General features: G+C 48.9%; 1 protein-coding gene and 1 long non-coding RNA gene across 2 annotated transcripts; both read left to right on the top strand.

Annotated features, from left to right (window-relative positions):
- The first annotated feature begins 1,636 nt into the window (after positions 1–1,636).
- Positions 1,637–5,942, top strand: LOC127222401 (uncharacterized). The gene is made up of 4 exons (XR_007834537.1): positions 1,637–1,873; positions 3,008–3,047; positions 5,196–5,318; positions 5,553–5,942. It is a non-coding gene; the product is annotated as an uncharacterized LOC127222401 (long non-coding RNA).
- A 580-nt stretch (positions 5,943–6,522) lies between these two features.
- Positions 6,523–8,533, top strand: Hoxd4 (homeobox D4). The gene is made up of 2 exons (XM_051184452.1): positions 6,523–7,367; positions 7,915–8,533. The coding sequence occupies exons 1-2, from the start codon at positions 6,941–6,943 to the stop codon at positions 8,241–8,243; spliced, it is 756 nt and encodes a 251-aa protein (XP_051040409.1). The 5' UTR covers positions 6,523–6,940; the 3' UTR covers positions 8,244–8,533.
- Positions 8,534–17,318: the final 8,785 nt, after the last annotated feature.

Below are 17,318 nucleotides of genomic sequence, written 5' to 3'. Positions count from 1 at the left end.
TAATGACTCGGAAAGTCGTCTACCCTTTAATTAATTTTAACCTAAAAATCAAAGCCCCAGTGTTAATTATCTCTTCTCCATGATTAACAAGGATTCATTTCAAAGCTGCTCTTCTGGTGCTGCCAAAACCCAGTTTTTGAAGGGTCATCTCTACCCATTACTCTAAGAATGTGCCATCAGTTTTTAAAAAAAAAAAAAAAAAATCAAGCCAAATCAACCAACCAAATAAGCAAAACACAAAGTCTCCACACATGGCTGATGGGATTTTTTAAAGAAGAAGAAAGGGATGTCCTGGTGTCTGAACTAACAACCCCCTATTCTCTGGCTACTGAGGGTCAAATCAGGAAGTGGGTTGGAAATGCACATATAATGGCTGGGAATTAGCAAGCAAAGATCTGTATACAAAGAATCTTCTTTCTGGACTGTGGAACTTTCTGATAGGAACTGTTGTAATTGCATTTGATTTATAAATCATATATGTGTGTGTGCTCAATAAATCTATGCAGCTCACCCATTATTTTACCAGAGCAGAAAAATAATCACATTTTCACATGGTTTGTGGCACCTCTGGAGGGCCATTGAAGGTTGCTGGGGCCCAGTTTTCTTTTTTATTTGTGCCTCTTACTGGGAGCTGGGGAAAATTTCCCCATTCCTGTCTCTCTTATCCCACCCCCACCCCCAGCAGAGGTGGCCACATTCTCCTGTGGCATGCCCAGCCCTTTTCCGGGATTGCTGAGTAGGACAGAGATAGTCTTACATTTCCTTCTTTCTCAGTCTTTCCCTGTGATAGGGACAGCAGTGGGGAGGATCTGCTAAAGAGCTCACTAAGATGTGGCCTTCAGGGACCCTTGAGCCCTGTACTGAGTAATTTGGGCACACAGTGGGATTGTGCACATCTGACTTCCTGGGCTCAGGTTCTTTAAGGGCCTCCTGTGCTTCCTCACACCCTGGGCCCTTCACACCAGGGCTATTTTATTGTTTTATAACCTCCTTTAGAGCCTGACTTGCCAGAGTCCGATGGGGGCTATTCTGCACTTTCTCACTTCACCAAACCCAAGTCTTGCTGTTTTAAGCAGTTTGGTCACTTGCAAAGGCTTCTCTTTCAGATCTAAGCAAATTATAAAAACCTCTAGGCATGTGGCTGTCTTCAACTTTCACCAAGACCCATTCACAACAATACAGAGGAAACTAAGTGTTAATCCCAGCTGCCTACCCCCCCCCAACCAAGGCCACCCAGCCTCGCCCTAGTTAGTCACTTTCTCTACTGAAACTTGAGCAAAATCTCAAATAATTTTCAACTTTTGTGATAAACACATAAGGAGTAGCCTTTGGCTTTCCTATTTACCACATCTAATGCTAGAAAATGATTGGAATAAAGGAGTTGATGGTACTCACAGCGAATGCAGCCAAAGAATCATAAGGCATGCCCACCAACCAGCCTTTTCCAAATAGCACTATCCCCCAATTTAAACGGCCTTCTCTGAAAAGATGCAAGTTGAAAAGCCTGGGGTATTGATATGACTATGACCTCTCTTGCATTCTGTATATTTGGGACTATTTAAATCCCAGAGAACAGTTGCAGTGAACCTTTATTTAGTGAATAAAAGTTTAAAGCCAAAGGTTATTTATGGTTCTGCAGAGAGGGGACCTGAGTGGCTATTTACGAGCACGTGATTCCAATAAACTTTGTTTTATGGCTTGAGAGTTGACAAGCCAAAATATAATTCCCACCATAAATTAGGTTAAGAGCATACAAGTGCAGATGCTTCGTTCCTGGAGCAGCGATAGGGAAGTGAGAGGCTCCAGCCAGCGCCCGGGCTCTGAAGGAGACAGCTCTGCTCTCAGCTACCCTACACACTAGAAAAGAAAAACAGTAAGTCACTTAGCACTTTTTTCACAATAACTCTGGGTTGGGGGGGGGTCGGTTTCTGAGCCTGGCTTTCTCTGCCTGCGGAAAGCCTATCGAAGTTATTTCTAATTTTAGTCTAAAGCTAAGTTAATAAATAAAATGGGGATCTTGGATTTCCCCTCTCCTTTATATACATGGGAAGTTAGGAACTGAGGGCTTCTACCCCAAAAGCAGGACTTACATACACTCTTCTCCCTATAGTAGGTCAACTGCTTAGAAAGTAGAACAAAACAATCATAGTTAGGGGTGGGAAGGAAGAGGGAATAAGTGTGCAGACAGTTAATTCTGAGATATCTCAGAGCAGATTGCTGTTCCTGGAGAGCTAAAAACTTAAAGATGGACATCAATGCCTCGGGGAATGACTGCTCTGTAGGATGGGTTTGTAGCTCCTCCTGCAGCAAAGTTAGAAAATTAGTGTCAAACCCGTTAGAATGAGATCCTGGTCTAGATCATTCCTTTAAGGTCTAGATCGGTTACTCTTAGCCACACCGATTTTCCTTTCTAGTCATCCCTTGGGTCCTCGATTCCCTTTGGAAGGAAATGGCTCTGTTTTGAACTGGAGACATAGGAAAGCATGTCTCAGTCAAGTCTGTCCCTTCTTTAACGAGAAGGCAAGTTTGGAGGATGGGATGGGGCACTGTTTGGAACTGAGGAATTCGAAACCAGCCTGAAGCTGGAAAAGGAGGGCTGAACTGTTCCCAGAGACAGCAGACGGGGAATTGGGGTCGGGTCAGATGTGGACCTGCACCCACTCGCCTGCAGCTTCTAGAAAGAGATATACAAAGTCCCATTTTCTCGACTCCCCAGTTCCCCACTGGGGAAACCCTGCCTCAGGCAGTCTTAGTCAGGTCTTATAACCAGTAGGGTTTTGCCCGAGGGTGCCTGAAGTGGGGGAGGTGACCAGGACAGACTCTTATACTTCCAGGCTGTGCCTTAGAGGATGCTGTTCGCAGAGAACTTTGAGCAGTTCCCGAAGACGGTCACCCAAGGCTAGGAGTTCTAGGTATTAATGTCTGGGCCTTGTCATTTTTCTCTATGCCCTCTATTTCTGCTTTATTATCCTGTGGAATTTGAGTGACCCCGTTTTCATTGCAACAGGTTCTGGAGCACAAGGGGGAACCAGGGAGAGCCACTTTAAGTAAGTACCTTCCTGTTTTCTCTGAGTAAAGAGCAGTGCTAAGGGCAGAGGTAGTCTAAGGTCCTCACCAGCCAGGATGGGAGGTGGTGGAGCTGTGCTGCCTCCCCAGGCTAGAAATGGCCTGGAGAGCTCGCTGAGGGAAGGGGGGACTCTAGGCTGAGCCTTTAGAAAGCATTTCTGGGACCTAGTTAACAGTCACCTGCCCAAGTGTGCAATGCGCTGGGCTCACCCTGGTCTTCCCAAACCTCTCTGGACCTTCCAGGCCTTTCCTAGGCTTCTCAGGTTCACACAGGTGCAGCGGACTTGGCGCTAATTTGCAGTCCACCCTCTCAATGAAGTACAGCGAGCAACCTCAACTGCTAGAATTGACACAGTTAACACCAAGGCACCAGGGTCCCCCTTCAGCAGTTCATTCTAAATTAAGCCTGCCCAGTCTAACTCCTCTCTCTCTCTCTCTCTCTCTCTCTCTCTCTCTGTTTTAACTTTAAAGTGGATTTATTACAAACAAACAAATATGCAACCCTTGATGACCCTGGGTGTGTTGAATTGGCCTGCTTCCAAGAAGGGCTGTACTGTATGTGGACATTCCTCTCCTGTCTTTCTGGTTCCCAGTTCCACCGGGGTGAGTTCTAGGTTTGGGTAACAGCTGAACAAGAAGAACATTTGCTTTCTCTTTCACCTCTGCTTCTCCTTAGCTGCAGTTGAAGAATTTCTGCTCCAGGGTCCAAGGAAATCTGGTGGGGTCAGAGGTAGGGACTCCAGTTCTTTGGCTCTGAAGTTTGAATCTGAGAGTGCTGGTGATACCTTCAGGAGGACTCTCTCTTTAGGATGGTGGTAATAGAGGAGAGTTAAGGAAATAGCAGGGGCTTGTCACTCACTGAAAACTCCAAGTGGTTTTATTTTAATGGAAGAGTTGTTTGGCAAGGGCCACAGGTGGTAATAGAGGAGAGTTAAGGAAATAGCAGGGGCTTGTCACTCACTGAAAACTCCAAGTGGTTTTATTTTAATGGAAGAGTTGTTTGGCAAGGGCCACAGGGACCAGGCATCCTTCCTTTCCTGTGAGATATCTTCCTTTCAGAATCAGAGAAGCTGGGACTGTGCTCAAGGCCAGATTTCTTTGCTGGGCCCATGGTGAAGCTGAGATCCCCCAGCTTTTAGTCTCCTCTATGAACCAGGCCTGCATAAAGTGAACCTGGCTCTAGGCTCCATCATAAAAATCTTGGAATCCTCAGACTTCCCCCTGGTAACCCCCCCTCCTGACACCCTTGGAGGTGGTTGCTTATCTCTACCAAGGCTGCTTGTTTGCAAACCCAAATCTGGCGCCTTATAGCTGCATTCAGCACAAAAAGCCGGAGAGATCAAAAGCATTTGTATGGGCAGTTGAGCGGGAGGTGAATATTTAACGCTTTTGTTCATCAATAACTTGTTGGCTTTGACCTGTCTGAACAAGTCGAGCAATAAGGTGAAATGCAGGTCACAATGTCTAACAAATATGAAAATGTGTATACTCATCTTGGTCCCCACTCAACCCATCAGGCTTCTCCAATTTGTCTGGATAAAGCCTAGGTAGGCCCAGTGTCCCCAGGAAAGCTGTGCAAAAGGGATTGGCATTAGCGGAAACTAGGTGGTGGTGGGGGGAGCTTTAAACAACCAGATTTTAACCCTTTTACAATTGGCACCTGGGGAATCTCTTCAAAATAGTCAAAATACTGCAAGTCAAAGAAGGGAAGGGGAGTGGAAAACCAAAGTACAGAGTAAAAGTGAGCACCCAGTTTTGCCAATTTGGGTGAAGGGAGTCTCCCTGCCCCACCCCATCAAACTAAGGCGTGAGCTTGAGAGTGATTTTTTTTTTTTAATTATAGGAGAAGGAATCAAAACAATTCTTAGAAATGTTGACATCTTCAGCCTGTTATCAGGCCAGGCCAGGGCATCTCTTTGCCCCTGAAATCAGTCCAGCCCCAGAGTGCATCTGGGCTCTTGATGCCCTGAATTGAGGGGCAAGCCCGGGACAGCGGAGGCGCTGGGGCGGTGAAATTCGTGAACTTTTGTACTCTTCTGTGCTGCTGTCGGCAAAGCAAAAATAATGAAACTTTGTGATATGTTTGTAAATGATTTCGAATGACCCCTCGCCCTGCCCTTCACCATTAGCGCGACGATCTCAGCCCAGGGCGGCTCGGTGGCCGCAAACAGCGCCTGCCTCGGGGTCTGCAACATCAGTAGCAGCGGCAGCAGCGGGATCCGAAAGTCCAGCGGGGCTGAGGGCCCAGAAAGGTAAATGCTTGCATTCTGGGAGAATTAGCTGTGGCCACCGACCTGGCTCAGGAATTGGTGAAGAATATTCTTTTCTGCCTTTTTCAAAACTCCCTACCGTTGAGGGCCTTTGCTTCTTTTGGGGAAATACCACTTGATAAGGGGGTGGGAGATTTGGATTCTGAAAGGGGGAAATAAAACCGCCATCTCTGGGGTGAAAAAAATTTCCACCTTCTTTTCTTTTCTTTTTAAAAGAAGAAGGTCCTGGTTGCTCAGCTGCTCCGTAGCCCTGATCCTGGCAAGAGAATAAGGGGACAGTTGCTGTGAATCGTCACCGAGCCTACCTGAACTGTCTCTGAAAGCCGGGCTTGGGGAGTTCCTGGTGGCTGAGCTGAAGAGATCTGGGCTGGCAGCTGCCTGAGTGTCTGTTCTGGGTAGGACCCGAGGTTGTAACGTTGTCTATATATACCCTGTAGAACCGAATTTGTGTGGTACCCACATAGTCACAGATTCGATTCTAGGGGAATATATGGTCGATGCAAAAACTTCATGTCTCCGACATAGCCAGAGACTGAGGCGCCGAGAGTAGTGGCAGCTGAGCCAGACAGCCACCTTTCTTTTTCATTACCTTGGACTCCAGGATGACCGACTTGCAATAGAGGTTCCAGGAGGTGCTTCAGTGGTTGTCTGAGTGTAAGACCAAAGGGCCAGGGTTTAGGGTACTGGGAAGTGAGGTGAAAATCCATGAAGCTCCAGGAGCAGCTTTCCCCTCTGGAGCATGAGATGCAAAGTACCCAAATGGGGCTCACCTGGTTTTAAAACCCTGGTGTGGGAAGAAGACACTCTGGTAAGAAAGTCATTGGAGGCCTTTGGGGTACATTTAGGCAAGGTTAAGGTCCCCTCACCACCATCCAACCTGACCCAGAGCACAGCTACCAGACCCAGGACAGTGAGGGCCTCCTGCCATATCAGCAAGACCCAACTTCAACTAGAAACACCCCAGCCTGGACATTGGCAGAAAACCTTAGTGGTTACTCATTGCCTAACTCAATTCAGGTCCGCCGGATTCTGGTAACTTTTGGGTGACCCTGAAGAAGACAAAGCCAGGACAGGTCTTTGTATGTCAGAGTCCAGGACTCCCGCCAGCTGGCCCCTGTGCCGGCTAAGTGCCTAGAGCACTCTCTATCCAACTCAGAGGCCACTTTGCCCGCACTCATTTTTCCTTATTTTGCACCCCAATAGGAGAATTCACTCTTCTTTGAACTGTACCCACTTTGGGGGCTGCTTCAGGCGACGTTGAGTGAGGAGAGCATAGGAGGTTAGCAAAGTCAGTGGAAGACAAAAGCTGAGATTATCTGCTGAGACTAGGGGTGCTGGGGATAGACTCGGAACTACATTAACATCTGTCAGGGACTCTCAAATGTGGCATGGCAAGTCACTTGATTACACGTATGTTATTTAGTTAAATTTGTGAAAATTATGAGATGCTCACAGACCCGGTGATAAACTCGCTCCCTTCCTATTGGCTGGCCTGGTCACATGGCCGCCCAACTTTATTCAGTTGACAGCAAGTAGGAGGGCCCAATGGAAGGAGAAAAAAAGACAACACGAGAAAAATTAGTATTTTCTACCTTCTGAAATTAATGGCCATGAGTTCGTATATGGTGAACTCTAAGTACGTGGACCCCAAGTTTCCTCCGTGCGAGGAATATTTGCAGGGTGGCTACCTAGGCGAACAGGCAGCCGATTACTACGGCAGCGGCACACAGGGAGCCGACTTCCAGCCCTCGGGGCTCTACCCACGGCCCGACTTCGGTGAGCAACCCTTCGGAGGCGGCGGGCCAGGGCCTGGCTCAGCGCTGCCAGCGCGGGGTCACGGACAGGAGCCAAGTGGCCCAGGAAGTCACTACGGGGCCCCGGGAGAGCCGTGCCCAGCGCCCCCGCCTGCGCCCCTGCCTGGCGCCCGGGCCTGCAGCCAGCCCACCGGCCCCAAGCAGCCGCCCCCGGGGACAGCACTCAAGCAGCCTGCTGTGGTCTACCCCTGGATGAAGAAGGTGCACGTGAATTCGGGTAAGGAGCCGGTGTAGCGACCTTTCAGCCCTCCCCCCCACCCCTACTCGCATCTTTTGGCTTGGGCCCCCCGGAGGGGGTGCGAGTGGGTGGGGGCTTGTGAAGCTTCCTTGGGCGCCGCAATTACTCTCTCCATAAATTTTTATAGCTGAGGGAGCAGGCCGGGACCATGTGGCTGGCTGCTTGGCTGTGGGCGCAAAAGGGGGTGGGGATGGGGGTGGGGTGGGGGAGGACTCCATTTCCACAGCAGAGGGAACGCAGAGCCGGGAGAAGGGCATTTCCAAAATGCTGGAGATACTGAGCTCTTGGTGGGCCAGGGAGAAGGGAACACCTCTGAGGATCTGTGAGCCTGGGGAGTGGGTGCGTGGAAGGGATGGGGGATGAGTATGTTCTTAGGGAGAGGGCGGGAGGGAGGAAGCAGGCAAGCTTGGAGCTCGGGGAGGGACGAGGGCTGCGGGACGCGCCAGGAAGTGAGGGCAGAGGCAAGCCAGGGGCCTAACTAGTGGCCGGGCTCTGATCTGGCTGTCCTGTCTGTTTTGTCTCTTAGTGAACCCCAACTACACCGGCGGGGAGCCCAAGCGTTCCCGGACGGCCTACACCAGACAGCAAGTCCTAGAACTGGAAAAGGAATTTCATTTTAACAGGTATCTGACCAGACGCCGTCGGATTGAAATCGCTCACACCCTGTGTCTGTCTGAGCGCCAGATCAAGATCTGGTTCCAGAACCGGAGGATGAAGTGGAAAAAAGACCACAAACTGCCCAACACCAAGGGCAGGTCTTCTTCTTCCTCATCTTCTTGCTCCTCGTCAGCTGCCCCTGGCCAGCATTTGCAGCCCATGGCCAAAGACCACCACACGGACCTGACGACCTTATAGAAGTGGGGATCGATCGTGGGCCCATCCCTTTCTCCTTGCTCTCCAGGTGGAGGCGAAGCTGCGGGTGCAGGCGGGGCCTGCTGTCACCTCGCTGGGCTCTAAGGTACTGTGGGGGTGGACCTGGGACACACAGACCGCCCTCGGACTAGGTTACCATCTTGCCCGAGGGTAGCCCCCTCCCTAAAGGGATGGGGTGGGAGGGTGGGCGGGCTTCTTTAAGTATATTATCATATGGCAGGAGCTACTGAGAACATAAAACCTTGGCGAGTCATTAAACTCATGAAAATCTCTGCTGTTGGGTTTTGAATTTGCAAATGAAGGCTGGAGGCTTTATCCCAGTGTGAACCTGGACGTGCTCCTTCACACAACCCCTCCAGAGAGCTGTGTGGCTTAACAACTGTGGGATGAGTTGAGGCCAGCACCCAGTGCTAGGTGCTTTCAGTGCTAGCAGGGGATCTGAATGAGAATCTCAGAACTTTCTGAGTGACCTATAGAATTTCTGCTGTGATTAAATTAAAAAATTGTTTTGCTCCCAGTGGCCCATGCCCAAAGAAATAAATCAAAGAAGGAAGTGAGAACGGGTTCTTTTAGTTTAGGTTATATTTGCTTAAATATTTATTCCTTGGGGGCAATAGATAACAAAAAAAATACCTGACACCTGTGTGCCAAAACCTTAGGGTGGGAAAGAGCTCAGCTGGGACTGAGTTACAAATCTGTGAACTTACTCCTGGCCCTATTCCGGATTTTCAGCTCCTCCCTCCTACCCACCCACCCTGGAAATATGTGTAGGAGGCCCTTAACCCTTCAAGAGGGAAGCCAAGGACCCAGGAAAAACTGAGTTTTCCAATGGGTTTCCACATGTGCTTGCTCCAGCTCTGTGTTTATAAGCAGTTCTGGGTGGTTGAAAGAAAGAGAGAGAGGGGGGAAAAGGGAACAAATGGTTCAATATTTTCCTTCGGGGAAAGAAAACAAAACCTATATGCCCTGGGTCATCAGAAAATGTCAGAATTTTCTATTCCAACTGGATTCCAAATGCTCCAAGTGCCCCACATAGCAGGGTTTTATAGGACTCAATGTATGGCCAATCCCAGGGTGGTGCTATGCAGTGGGGGGGGGGGGGGAAATGGGAAGGTAGGGAAGTCTTAGTTTTAAAAAGGAAATAATAGACTCTAGAAGTTCACAAAAGTTGATCTTAAAGAGATTTCCCTTAAAGTGTCCTCCCCCCCAACTGTTTCTTTAGACATTAATTAGAAGCAGAATTTGTAAGTCTAGAAGTTTTCAGGCCCACTTCTTTACCTTGAAGATTGTGACTTTAAAACAACCTCAAACAACAGGAAAGAGGTTTTATTTATTTATTTTTATTCCATGTCTGGGAAGAATTCAAATATCATTTTCTTAAAACATTAGCTCTTAAGGATAGGGAGGATAAGAGTCAAAGGTAATGATAGACTTCATATACTCAAATGAAACAAGTCTTTGAAAGCTTGAACTTCTAAGCTTGGGCTCCAAACAGAACCCCCTGATTGCAGTCTCTCCTCCCAAGTAAGAAATAGGGGAGGGGTAAACTTAAATTTTAATCATAAGATCAATAATGCTGTTACTTTTTTCAGTATTTCAGAATACTTTAGAAGGGTTCAGTGGTTGTTTTTAAAATAGACTTCAGTGGAGGAGGGAAAGGCCTGGTCTTTGGTTCTGTGTCTCCTGAGGGCTGAGGGCAAGGATTCAACTGGAGTGCCTAAACTGAAATTCTGCTTCTCTGAAGTATCTTCCAAGCCTTGGTCTTTTGTATTAGAGCCTGGGGAAAAAGCTCTTTGTTCCTCTTTGGGATGAGCCTGGCTCTCAGACTTGCACATGGCAATACTTGAATATCACCACGTCGGGATATTAAAGATGGATATTCCTGCATTATTTGCATCATTGTTTCTATGACAAAAAGCAAAGAGTTCATACATAGTCAAGATGTCTTTTTTCTGACGCCCTCATGTTGAGAAGCTGAAAAGGTATTTTACTGAAGTTCGGCTAAATTACAGAATCAGGTTCATCCAGAGGGCAAATTTTCTGTTCGATTAGCTGTATTTCAGCCGGGAGGACTGACCTCTAAACCCTTAACCTTTTGGACTGTAACTACCCTTCTCTTCTCTTCTTTTTCCCCCTCCCTCTAACATGCAGCCAGCCTTTGGATATTGCATTTGAAAAGAGCCGCTATCCTTGGGCCAATTGGAAAGTTGCTAAGATTCTTTCATAAAAGCTAAGTCTGAACATATATTGAACCATGTCCTTGAAGTGGGGGAGTATATATTTTCATAATATTCAACTATATACCTACTATGGAGATTATTATATCGATTTTGCCCTCTCCTCAGAAGTTCTGGTGATTCATCCAGCTTCAGAACAAATTCTACCCCTCCTTCCTCCTGCCCCAAAGGAGAGCCAAGAGTGTGCTTTCCTGAAGAAAACCCCAGCTTCTTCTCAAACAGAGCCCCACTACTTTGGAAAGTAACTTAGTCTGAGAAACAACTTCTTTGTTTTTAAGTCTCAGCTTTTCCTCTCTGCTGGGAGGGATTGTCTTTTGAAATGCTAATGGTCCTTGCAAGGCCTAGAGAGCCATTGCCAATCCTGAAGTCCCATTCGAACCCTAGTACCCATTTGGGCCCAAAAGAGTGGACCAGGGAAGGGGTAGACCCTCCCCCAGTCACCTAGGGTAGGGAAGGAAATGACTCTCCATCTGTGAACCAGCTCTAGAGAAAGCAAGATGTGGAAGGCTCTGGTGTCCATTTGCTGTTATTTATTTCCAGTTTGTTACCCCCAAATATGAGCCAGAAGTGTTTGTTTGGGTGTTTTAAAACCTGTTTGGGATGGTGACTGGGACTGAGGAGTGGGGTGTTTGCTGAGGACAGTGTGCCTCAGGCTCCAATCTCACTTTGTCCGTGGCAGCCTTTTGTTGTGAGATGATGTTGTCAGTCAGCCCCTTGGAGTCTGCTCACAAAGATGCTTTTAAAAATAGAATTGACCGTGTTTTACTGCCACTGATTAAAGTATTATTTATATTAATTGTTTCCTGTAGTTTTGATGTAATTCATTGATCTATATTTGAAATAATAAAAGGTGTAGTAAAATCTCCTTCCTGTTTGGTGCCTTGATAGAGACTCTTTGTTAAGTTTTCTAAAAGCCAACATTCATTAGAAACAATTTATCTTACTATTTTCTGCAATACAATTGACACCAAGTTATTTGGTGCCTATGGTGTGAAAGTTGAGCCATGCAAGGTCTAGCAATTCTACACTTCCCTCCCACTCCCAGTTTGGCAACTATACTTTATGAGCATTGGAAAGCCTGATACTGGATCCAGGCCCCAATGTGGAGGGCACTATTTACTGAAAGAAAGAGAAACAACTGCTTGAGCTACTAGGGGGCTTCAAATCAGTCCTTAGATCCCCTTCAGAGGAAGTCTTCCTGGTGTGTTGTGAGAAATCTTCCTTGTCTCCAGAGGCTGGGTGAGTGTTTGTTCTGGGCCCAGCTTAGGCTGGCTGGTGGTGGTCATTCCGACCTGTCCTGTTTGGCCTCTCATCTTGCACTCCCACTTTTCTGGGGCTGCCTAAGAACCCCTCTGGGGTTGCCAGCACCAGCACCTCCTCCCTGCATCCCTCTGGCCCCTCAGACAACAATAAACACTCTCTACTATAAAAAGTATCATGCACTATTTTTATCACTAGGGCTTTCCCACATCTTGGCCTGGGCTTTGAAGAGGGGGCCAAGAGAGGAGTTCCAAAACAGATAGGGGGTGTCTTGCTAGAGACAGGAAATAAGTAGAAGGCATAAAATAGGACATATGTCCTTAATATATGGAAGGGCTCGCCCTAGACGCGTGGACATGTGTATTTATAAGTGAGCAGACAGAAGTTTAAATATTCAGACACATTTTATGATTGTCCTCTGCCCGTCTTCTGGTTAATGGCTTCTCCTGTGCCCACCAATACATCAATAGCGTTGTGTGTATTGAATCACCGGCAGGGATGAGGAGGAAGTGAGACCATAGCCGAGCCCGCTGAGTACAGTACAGTAAATCGGACCCTCGGCAGACGGCGCCATGTTGGGGAGCCCTCCCTACCCCCCACGCCGTGCAGGGAGGCCGTGGCTCGGCGGCAGCCGGGGGAGGGCCGCTCATAACCCGGAGAATTTTCAAAGTGCGAGGAAGATGATAAGAATAGATTTCTACAAGTCGCGACCACGTGATTGGCGAAATAATTAATTCAGCACGTCCCTTAAGAAACACGGAGTCGTCATTAATCTGCCACGCAAAGGGCTCTCTCCGACTTGGAAAGTGCAGGGATCCCGAGAACACGGCCCGCCGAGGGGGGTCCCCCGCGCCCGCAGACCCGGCCCGCGGCGGGCGCCGAGCGCGGCCCGCAGGTAAATATTTGGGCGACTTTTATTTCATCAGATTTCAATCCTTAATGAACTTAGCTGTCAGAACCGCTGACAAATAGTTGCCTTTGCTTCCCTGGTTTGGAACCGCGCGCGCCGGCCAGAAGTTGTTAGTGGCTTGGATGGTGACCTTTGGTTCAGCGAAGCTTTGCACTTATGAAAAATTACTACGGGCGGCCGAGTGTGTGTGTGTGTGTGTGTGTGTGTGTGTATGTGTGTGTGTGTGTGTGTGAGAGAGAGAGAGAGAGAGAGAGAGAGAGAGAGGAATAGAAGGCGGGTTGCGGGTGTGGATGAGGATGCAAGGGTGTGCGCCGGGTGAGGGTGCGAGGGGTGAGGGTGCGCGCAGCCTGCTCCCCAGACAACAACAGTTAAAAAAAAAAAAATCCCGCCGGGCTGGGGGGGGGGGACACTCCTGGCGCACGCGGGCCGAAGTTGCCCGGTCGCCTGTGTCTACCGGGAACAATGGTCGCTGTCACCGCATCTGCCGCCTATTCTTAAAACAGCGAGAAAAGGCCCTGGCCCTCTTTTCAAGCGAGGCTCGTAAATTTTTCTTTGCGTCATAATAGAAGGCTATAAAATCGAGTTGAAATTTTACCCCAGGCAGATTTTAACCAACAGATAATGATTCCAAGCTACTTCTCTTGCTCTCTGCCTTCCCCACCCCAAGCTCAGATGCTCCTCGCTCCAGCCAGCAGTTTCTCCTTGCTTCCTCTTTAGTTTTGTATTTGTAATTTTTCTTTTTTGAATATGTTACAAAAGGAAAAGAAGTCTCCCACCTGCCAAGTCGGAGCAACCAAGGCAAGGGGATGCCTTCGAGAAAGGAGAGGCTGTATTGAGCTGTGACTGTGTCATTGACTCCCATTTCAGCCTGTTTTCACCCTCACTCCAACATTTGACAACCTAAGCATGGCAGTGCTTCGGTCCCACCTCACCTCAGCTAGCCATGTCCCTGGGGTGGGGGCAAGTAACAGAGGTTCTCTTCTTTTAGCTGCAAGCTCTGACCCGGGTATCTAAGTGGACAGTCCTTTCTTCGGCCACCCCCCCCTCCAATCTGTGCCTCAGTTGACTTTGAGGAGAATTTCAGAGAGCAGGCTGTGTGTGACAGTTGTTTAGGGTTGTGTATATGTTTTGTTTTGTTTTTAATTTTTGCTGTGTGTATATTTCTCCGTCGGGACAGCAACAAAGTTTCCCCATTATGAATTATACATTCAAACAATAACACATTAATTCAATTATTCAAAGATGACAAATGTTTATGTGCTTAGCAAGTGACTCCTGCATGCAGATTCTGGGTGCTTTCTCTGCTTGCATTTTTCTCAATGAGAATTGTCTCCCCTCTTACCCCACCCACTTCAGTCCACGCAGACATCCCCTTGAAGGCTCAGAAAGGAACTCACAAAAAAGCGGCCCAGCCTCTACTGAGGCTGGGCCGCCAACAGCCTCCCAAGGCCCGGCTTGGCGGGCACAGGCCCGGGCTATTTTATCAGTGTGACAATTGCCCGGGTTGGTGTGATAAATCATCGTAAGTAATTCCTGAAAGGGTGTGAGGCTGTTGGGGGCCGGGCGAGGACTGTAAATCTTTCCGGTTTATTGCTCTATGAACATATGCTCCGATTGAAGAAGGCTTAGATCCTTTCCTGGAGACAAATTCCCGCAAGCAGCCCCCCTCTTTGGCTGGGGATTAACACTTGCAATGGGCAGCGAGCTCAATCCCGGGCTGGAGGCTTGGGGGGCGGGTCCTCAGAATGGGATTGGAGTGGGGGTAAGGTCCATTTCGACAGGCACCCCAAGTGGGCCTGAGCCCTGGCCAGGACAGGTGAACAAAAGGAGAGGACACCCTGTTAAGTTTGGGAGTTGGATCCAGTGACCCTTTCTTTGAGACCTGCCAAGTCCTCTAGATGGGGGTTTTAGAACCCTTTTTCCTTACCCTGCTTTGTGGCACTTAGAGGGACATCAACTTGGTGGCAGAGCTGTCAAGAAACCCAAAAGGCTAAAGTCGGTGTTTCCCATCGTATGGGCTTCTAGGGTGAGGGCCACCTGACCAGGAGTTGCATAGGAGCTCGCTACAATCCAGGAATGAGTCTTGACCGAGATTCACTTAACTCTTCGTTCCACCCTCAGAATTAGCTACCGTGAATCTCATCTAGCCACTTACAGAGGGTGAGGTCGTGTTCTGATACAGTAATTCTAAAACAGAAATCTCCTTATCCCCAGGTAAGCCCGATTCAGTAGGCCCCCTCGCCCTCTTGGAGTTACCGCAGGAAGCGGGAAGCTGCAGCTCGGCTGTTGCTGGGCCTGCGGGATCCCGTTGGGTCTCAGCAGAGTTTGGAACCACACAGGCCAAGGTGGGCAGGGATTCCTCGCCTAGGTGGCTCCAGCCCCCTAAAGACGTAGGTGGAGTGCTCAGGGCGCCGAGAAAGGAGGTCGCGCCAGGGCCTGCCCTGCTGCTAGGATTTTTTTTTTCCCCCTTGGCTCAGAAATGGCAGTTTGCCTGCTGGGCCCAAGAACCCCAGCCAGAGCCCCCAAGGAGTGGCAGTGGCGACAGGGTAACAGTCAGAGTTGAGAACCAGCAGGTCCCACCTTAAGGCAGGAACGGGTGTTGTGACACAACTTAAGTGCCTGGCAGGGAGTGGGGGAAAGTAAAATGTAGGCCTGGGTGGACAGGCAAGGCATCTTGTCTAAGTGCATGCAGATATGGGATGCAGGACTCTGAGGAGCTGGGAAAGCCCCTGTCTTCTGTTTCATAGCCCTGTCCACAAAGGCTTATAAGAGGAAACCTCTAAAATGTCCAATCCACTGGTTGGTCTAGCAGAAGGCTGGGCCAGGGTCAGAGGTCTTTGCCCGGAGAGACTCTGAAGTCCACAATCCACTGCATTCGGTCAGGCTTTGGCTACGTTGATTCCAAGCTGCGAGGATGGAGGCTTTCCTTCTCTCACCCACCAGTGTGTTGCCCCGGGGAAGATGCCTGGGTCCCACGCTTCCTGCGCCCCTCCTCCCAGCCCCCAGGCCTGGCTGCGCTCTTGGGCTGGATGGCGTGAAAGTTTCAGCCTCAATCAGTACAATCTTCCCTCGGGGTCACGTGAACAAATATGCTCGCATTTGAAGGCAGCGTCTGTATTTCCCGACTATGAGGGGGTTTCCGGGGCTCTCTCCAAATTCAGAAAGGACCACGTTCCGAAAGCAAAACAAACCCCGAGCTCTGGGGGGCCTGGGAGGGCTGGGCAGGAACCCAGGAGTGGGTGGGGGAGCCAGTGGCCGCCGCTCTGGGCCTGGGAGCGGACCGGCGGGAGGGTGGACCGACCAGCGAGCAGCGCAGGCGAAGCCAGCTTGGGGACTACAAACTCGTTCCTCCAGCGTTTATTGGTAGTTGAACCTCAGCCTGGTTCCGTTCTACCGGGAATTCCGTGTGCTCGGGTATATGGCCGAGTCTGCAAGCGCGCAAGACCAGGGTTGGGACACTGTTGTCTGCAGACAAAGGGGGAAGGCTAGCTCTGCCCCCCACTGGCTCCCACTCTGAGACCGAGGACACCAGGTTTATGATAAATTGGGATCCAGGTAAGCAATTGCATGATAAAATGGAAATCTTTGGGCACAGGGCTGTTTGCTGCCCTGAGCGGTATACTAAATATGATTTATTTTGTGTAATCTGTGATCTTGATTATTGCCAATTGGTGAGGCAGCCGGCAGACCTAGACGCACTGCACTCCTACATATACATCGAGGACGGTGATTAATCGTAACGAGGTGCGCTTTTATGGGGACATTCCCCGCCTACCAAAAGGTTAAGAGGACACCACCTTACCAGGCTTGGAGGGTGGCCGGCAGTATTGGGGAGGGGATGTAGCAGTTTAAAGAGTAGGTTTGTTGAGCGGACTGGGGACTGGAGTTAGTATTTTGAGGGTAAATGTGTAGTTATGAGAATGGGCTGAAATGGAATGAATAAAAAGAAACTTTTTTTTTTACACTGTCACTGCCAAAGTAAGATGGAACATCTTATTAATTCTGTGTCTTGGGCTGCTGGGCTGGGGTGCAGAAGGATTGATTTATATGTATTTAAAATAAACTATGTGGCCACCCAGCTCCCTGCATTGTTCTGGTAAGCCAGCTCCACACACTGAGCCTTTACTGTTGGCTTCCTATTTATTCCCCATAGGAACTAAAATGTCCCCCAAATTTAAAAGATACCCCAAAGTACCCCGAAGAGTTTGAGAGGCTTCTCCAGCCTCCCATCAGCATAGGCTTCGACTGTTACAACGACGATGTTTCTTGGGTCCTTCTGCCCAAATAACCCTGAGTGGTGAAAGCTAAATCATATTGGTTCCTGCATTTCACATATCCTTTTGTTGAGTTGTTCCTTGTGGCTCAGGCTAGAAGTGTAGAAGACAAACTATCCCAGGTCTTTACCCCAACCAAAGCAAGGGTGAGTGGCTTCATGAGCCAGAGTGGGCCAGATCATACTGGACTACCACAGGGAAGGAACCCCAAATTGAGATGATCCCGAAATTTAAATTGGGACGCGCCCAGTGGGAGAAGGGCTGAGTTCCAAGGTCCTTACCATCAAAGGGAGCAGGAAAAGTTGTTTTGTCAATCAGTTGCACTGAGCTCCATCAGAATTTGAAGTCCGTGGACATTTTTCTTTGCTCATTGCCT

Source organism: Phodopus roborovskii, unplaced genomic scaffold (genome assembly GCF_943737965.1).
Source record: "Phodopus roborovskii unplaced genomic scaffold, PHOROB, whole genome shotgun sequence".
Taxonomy (NCBI): Eukaryota; Metazoa; Chordata; class Mammalia; order Rodentia; family Cricetidae; genus Phodopus; species Phodopus roborovskii.
This window is presented reverse-complemented; position numbering and strand designations above follow the sequence as displayed.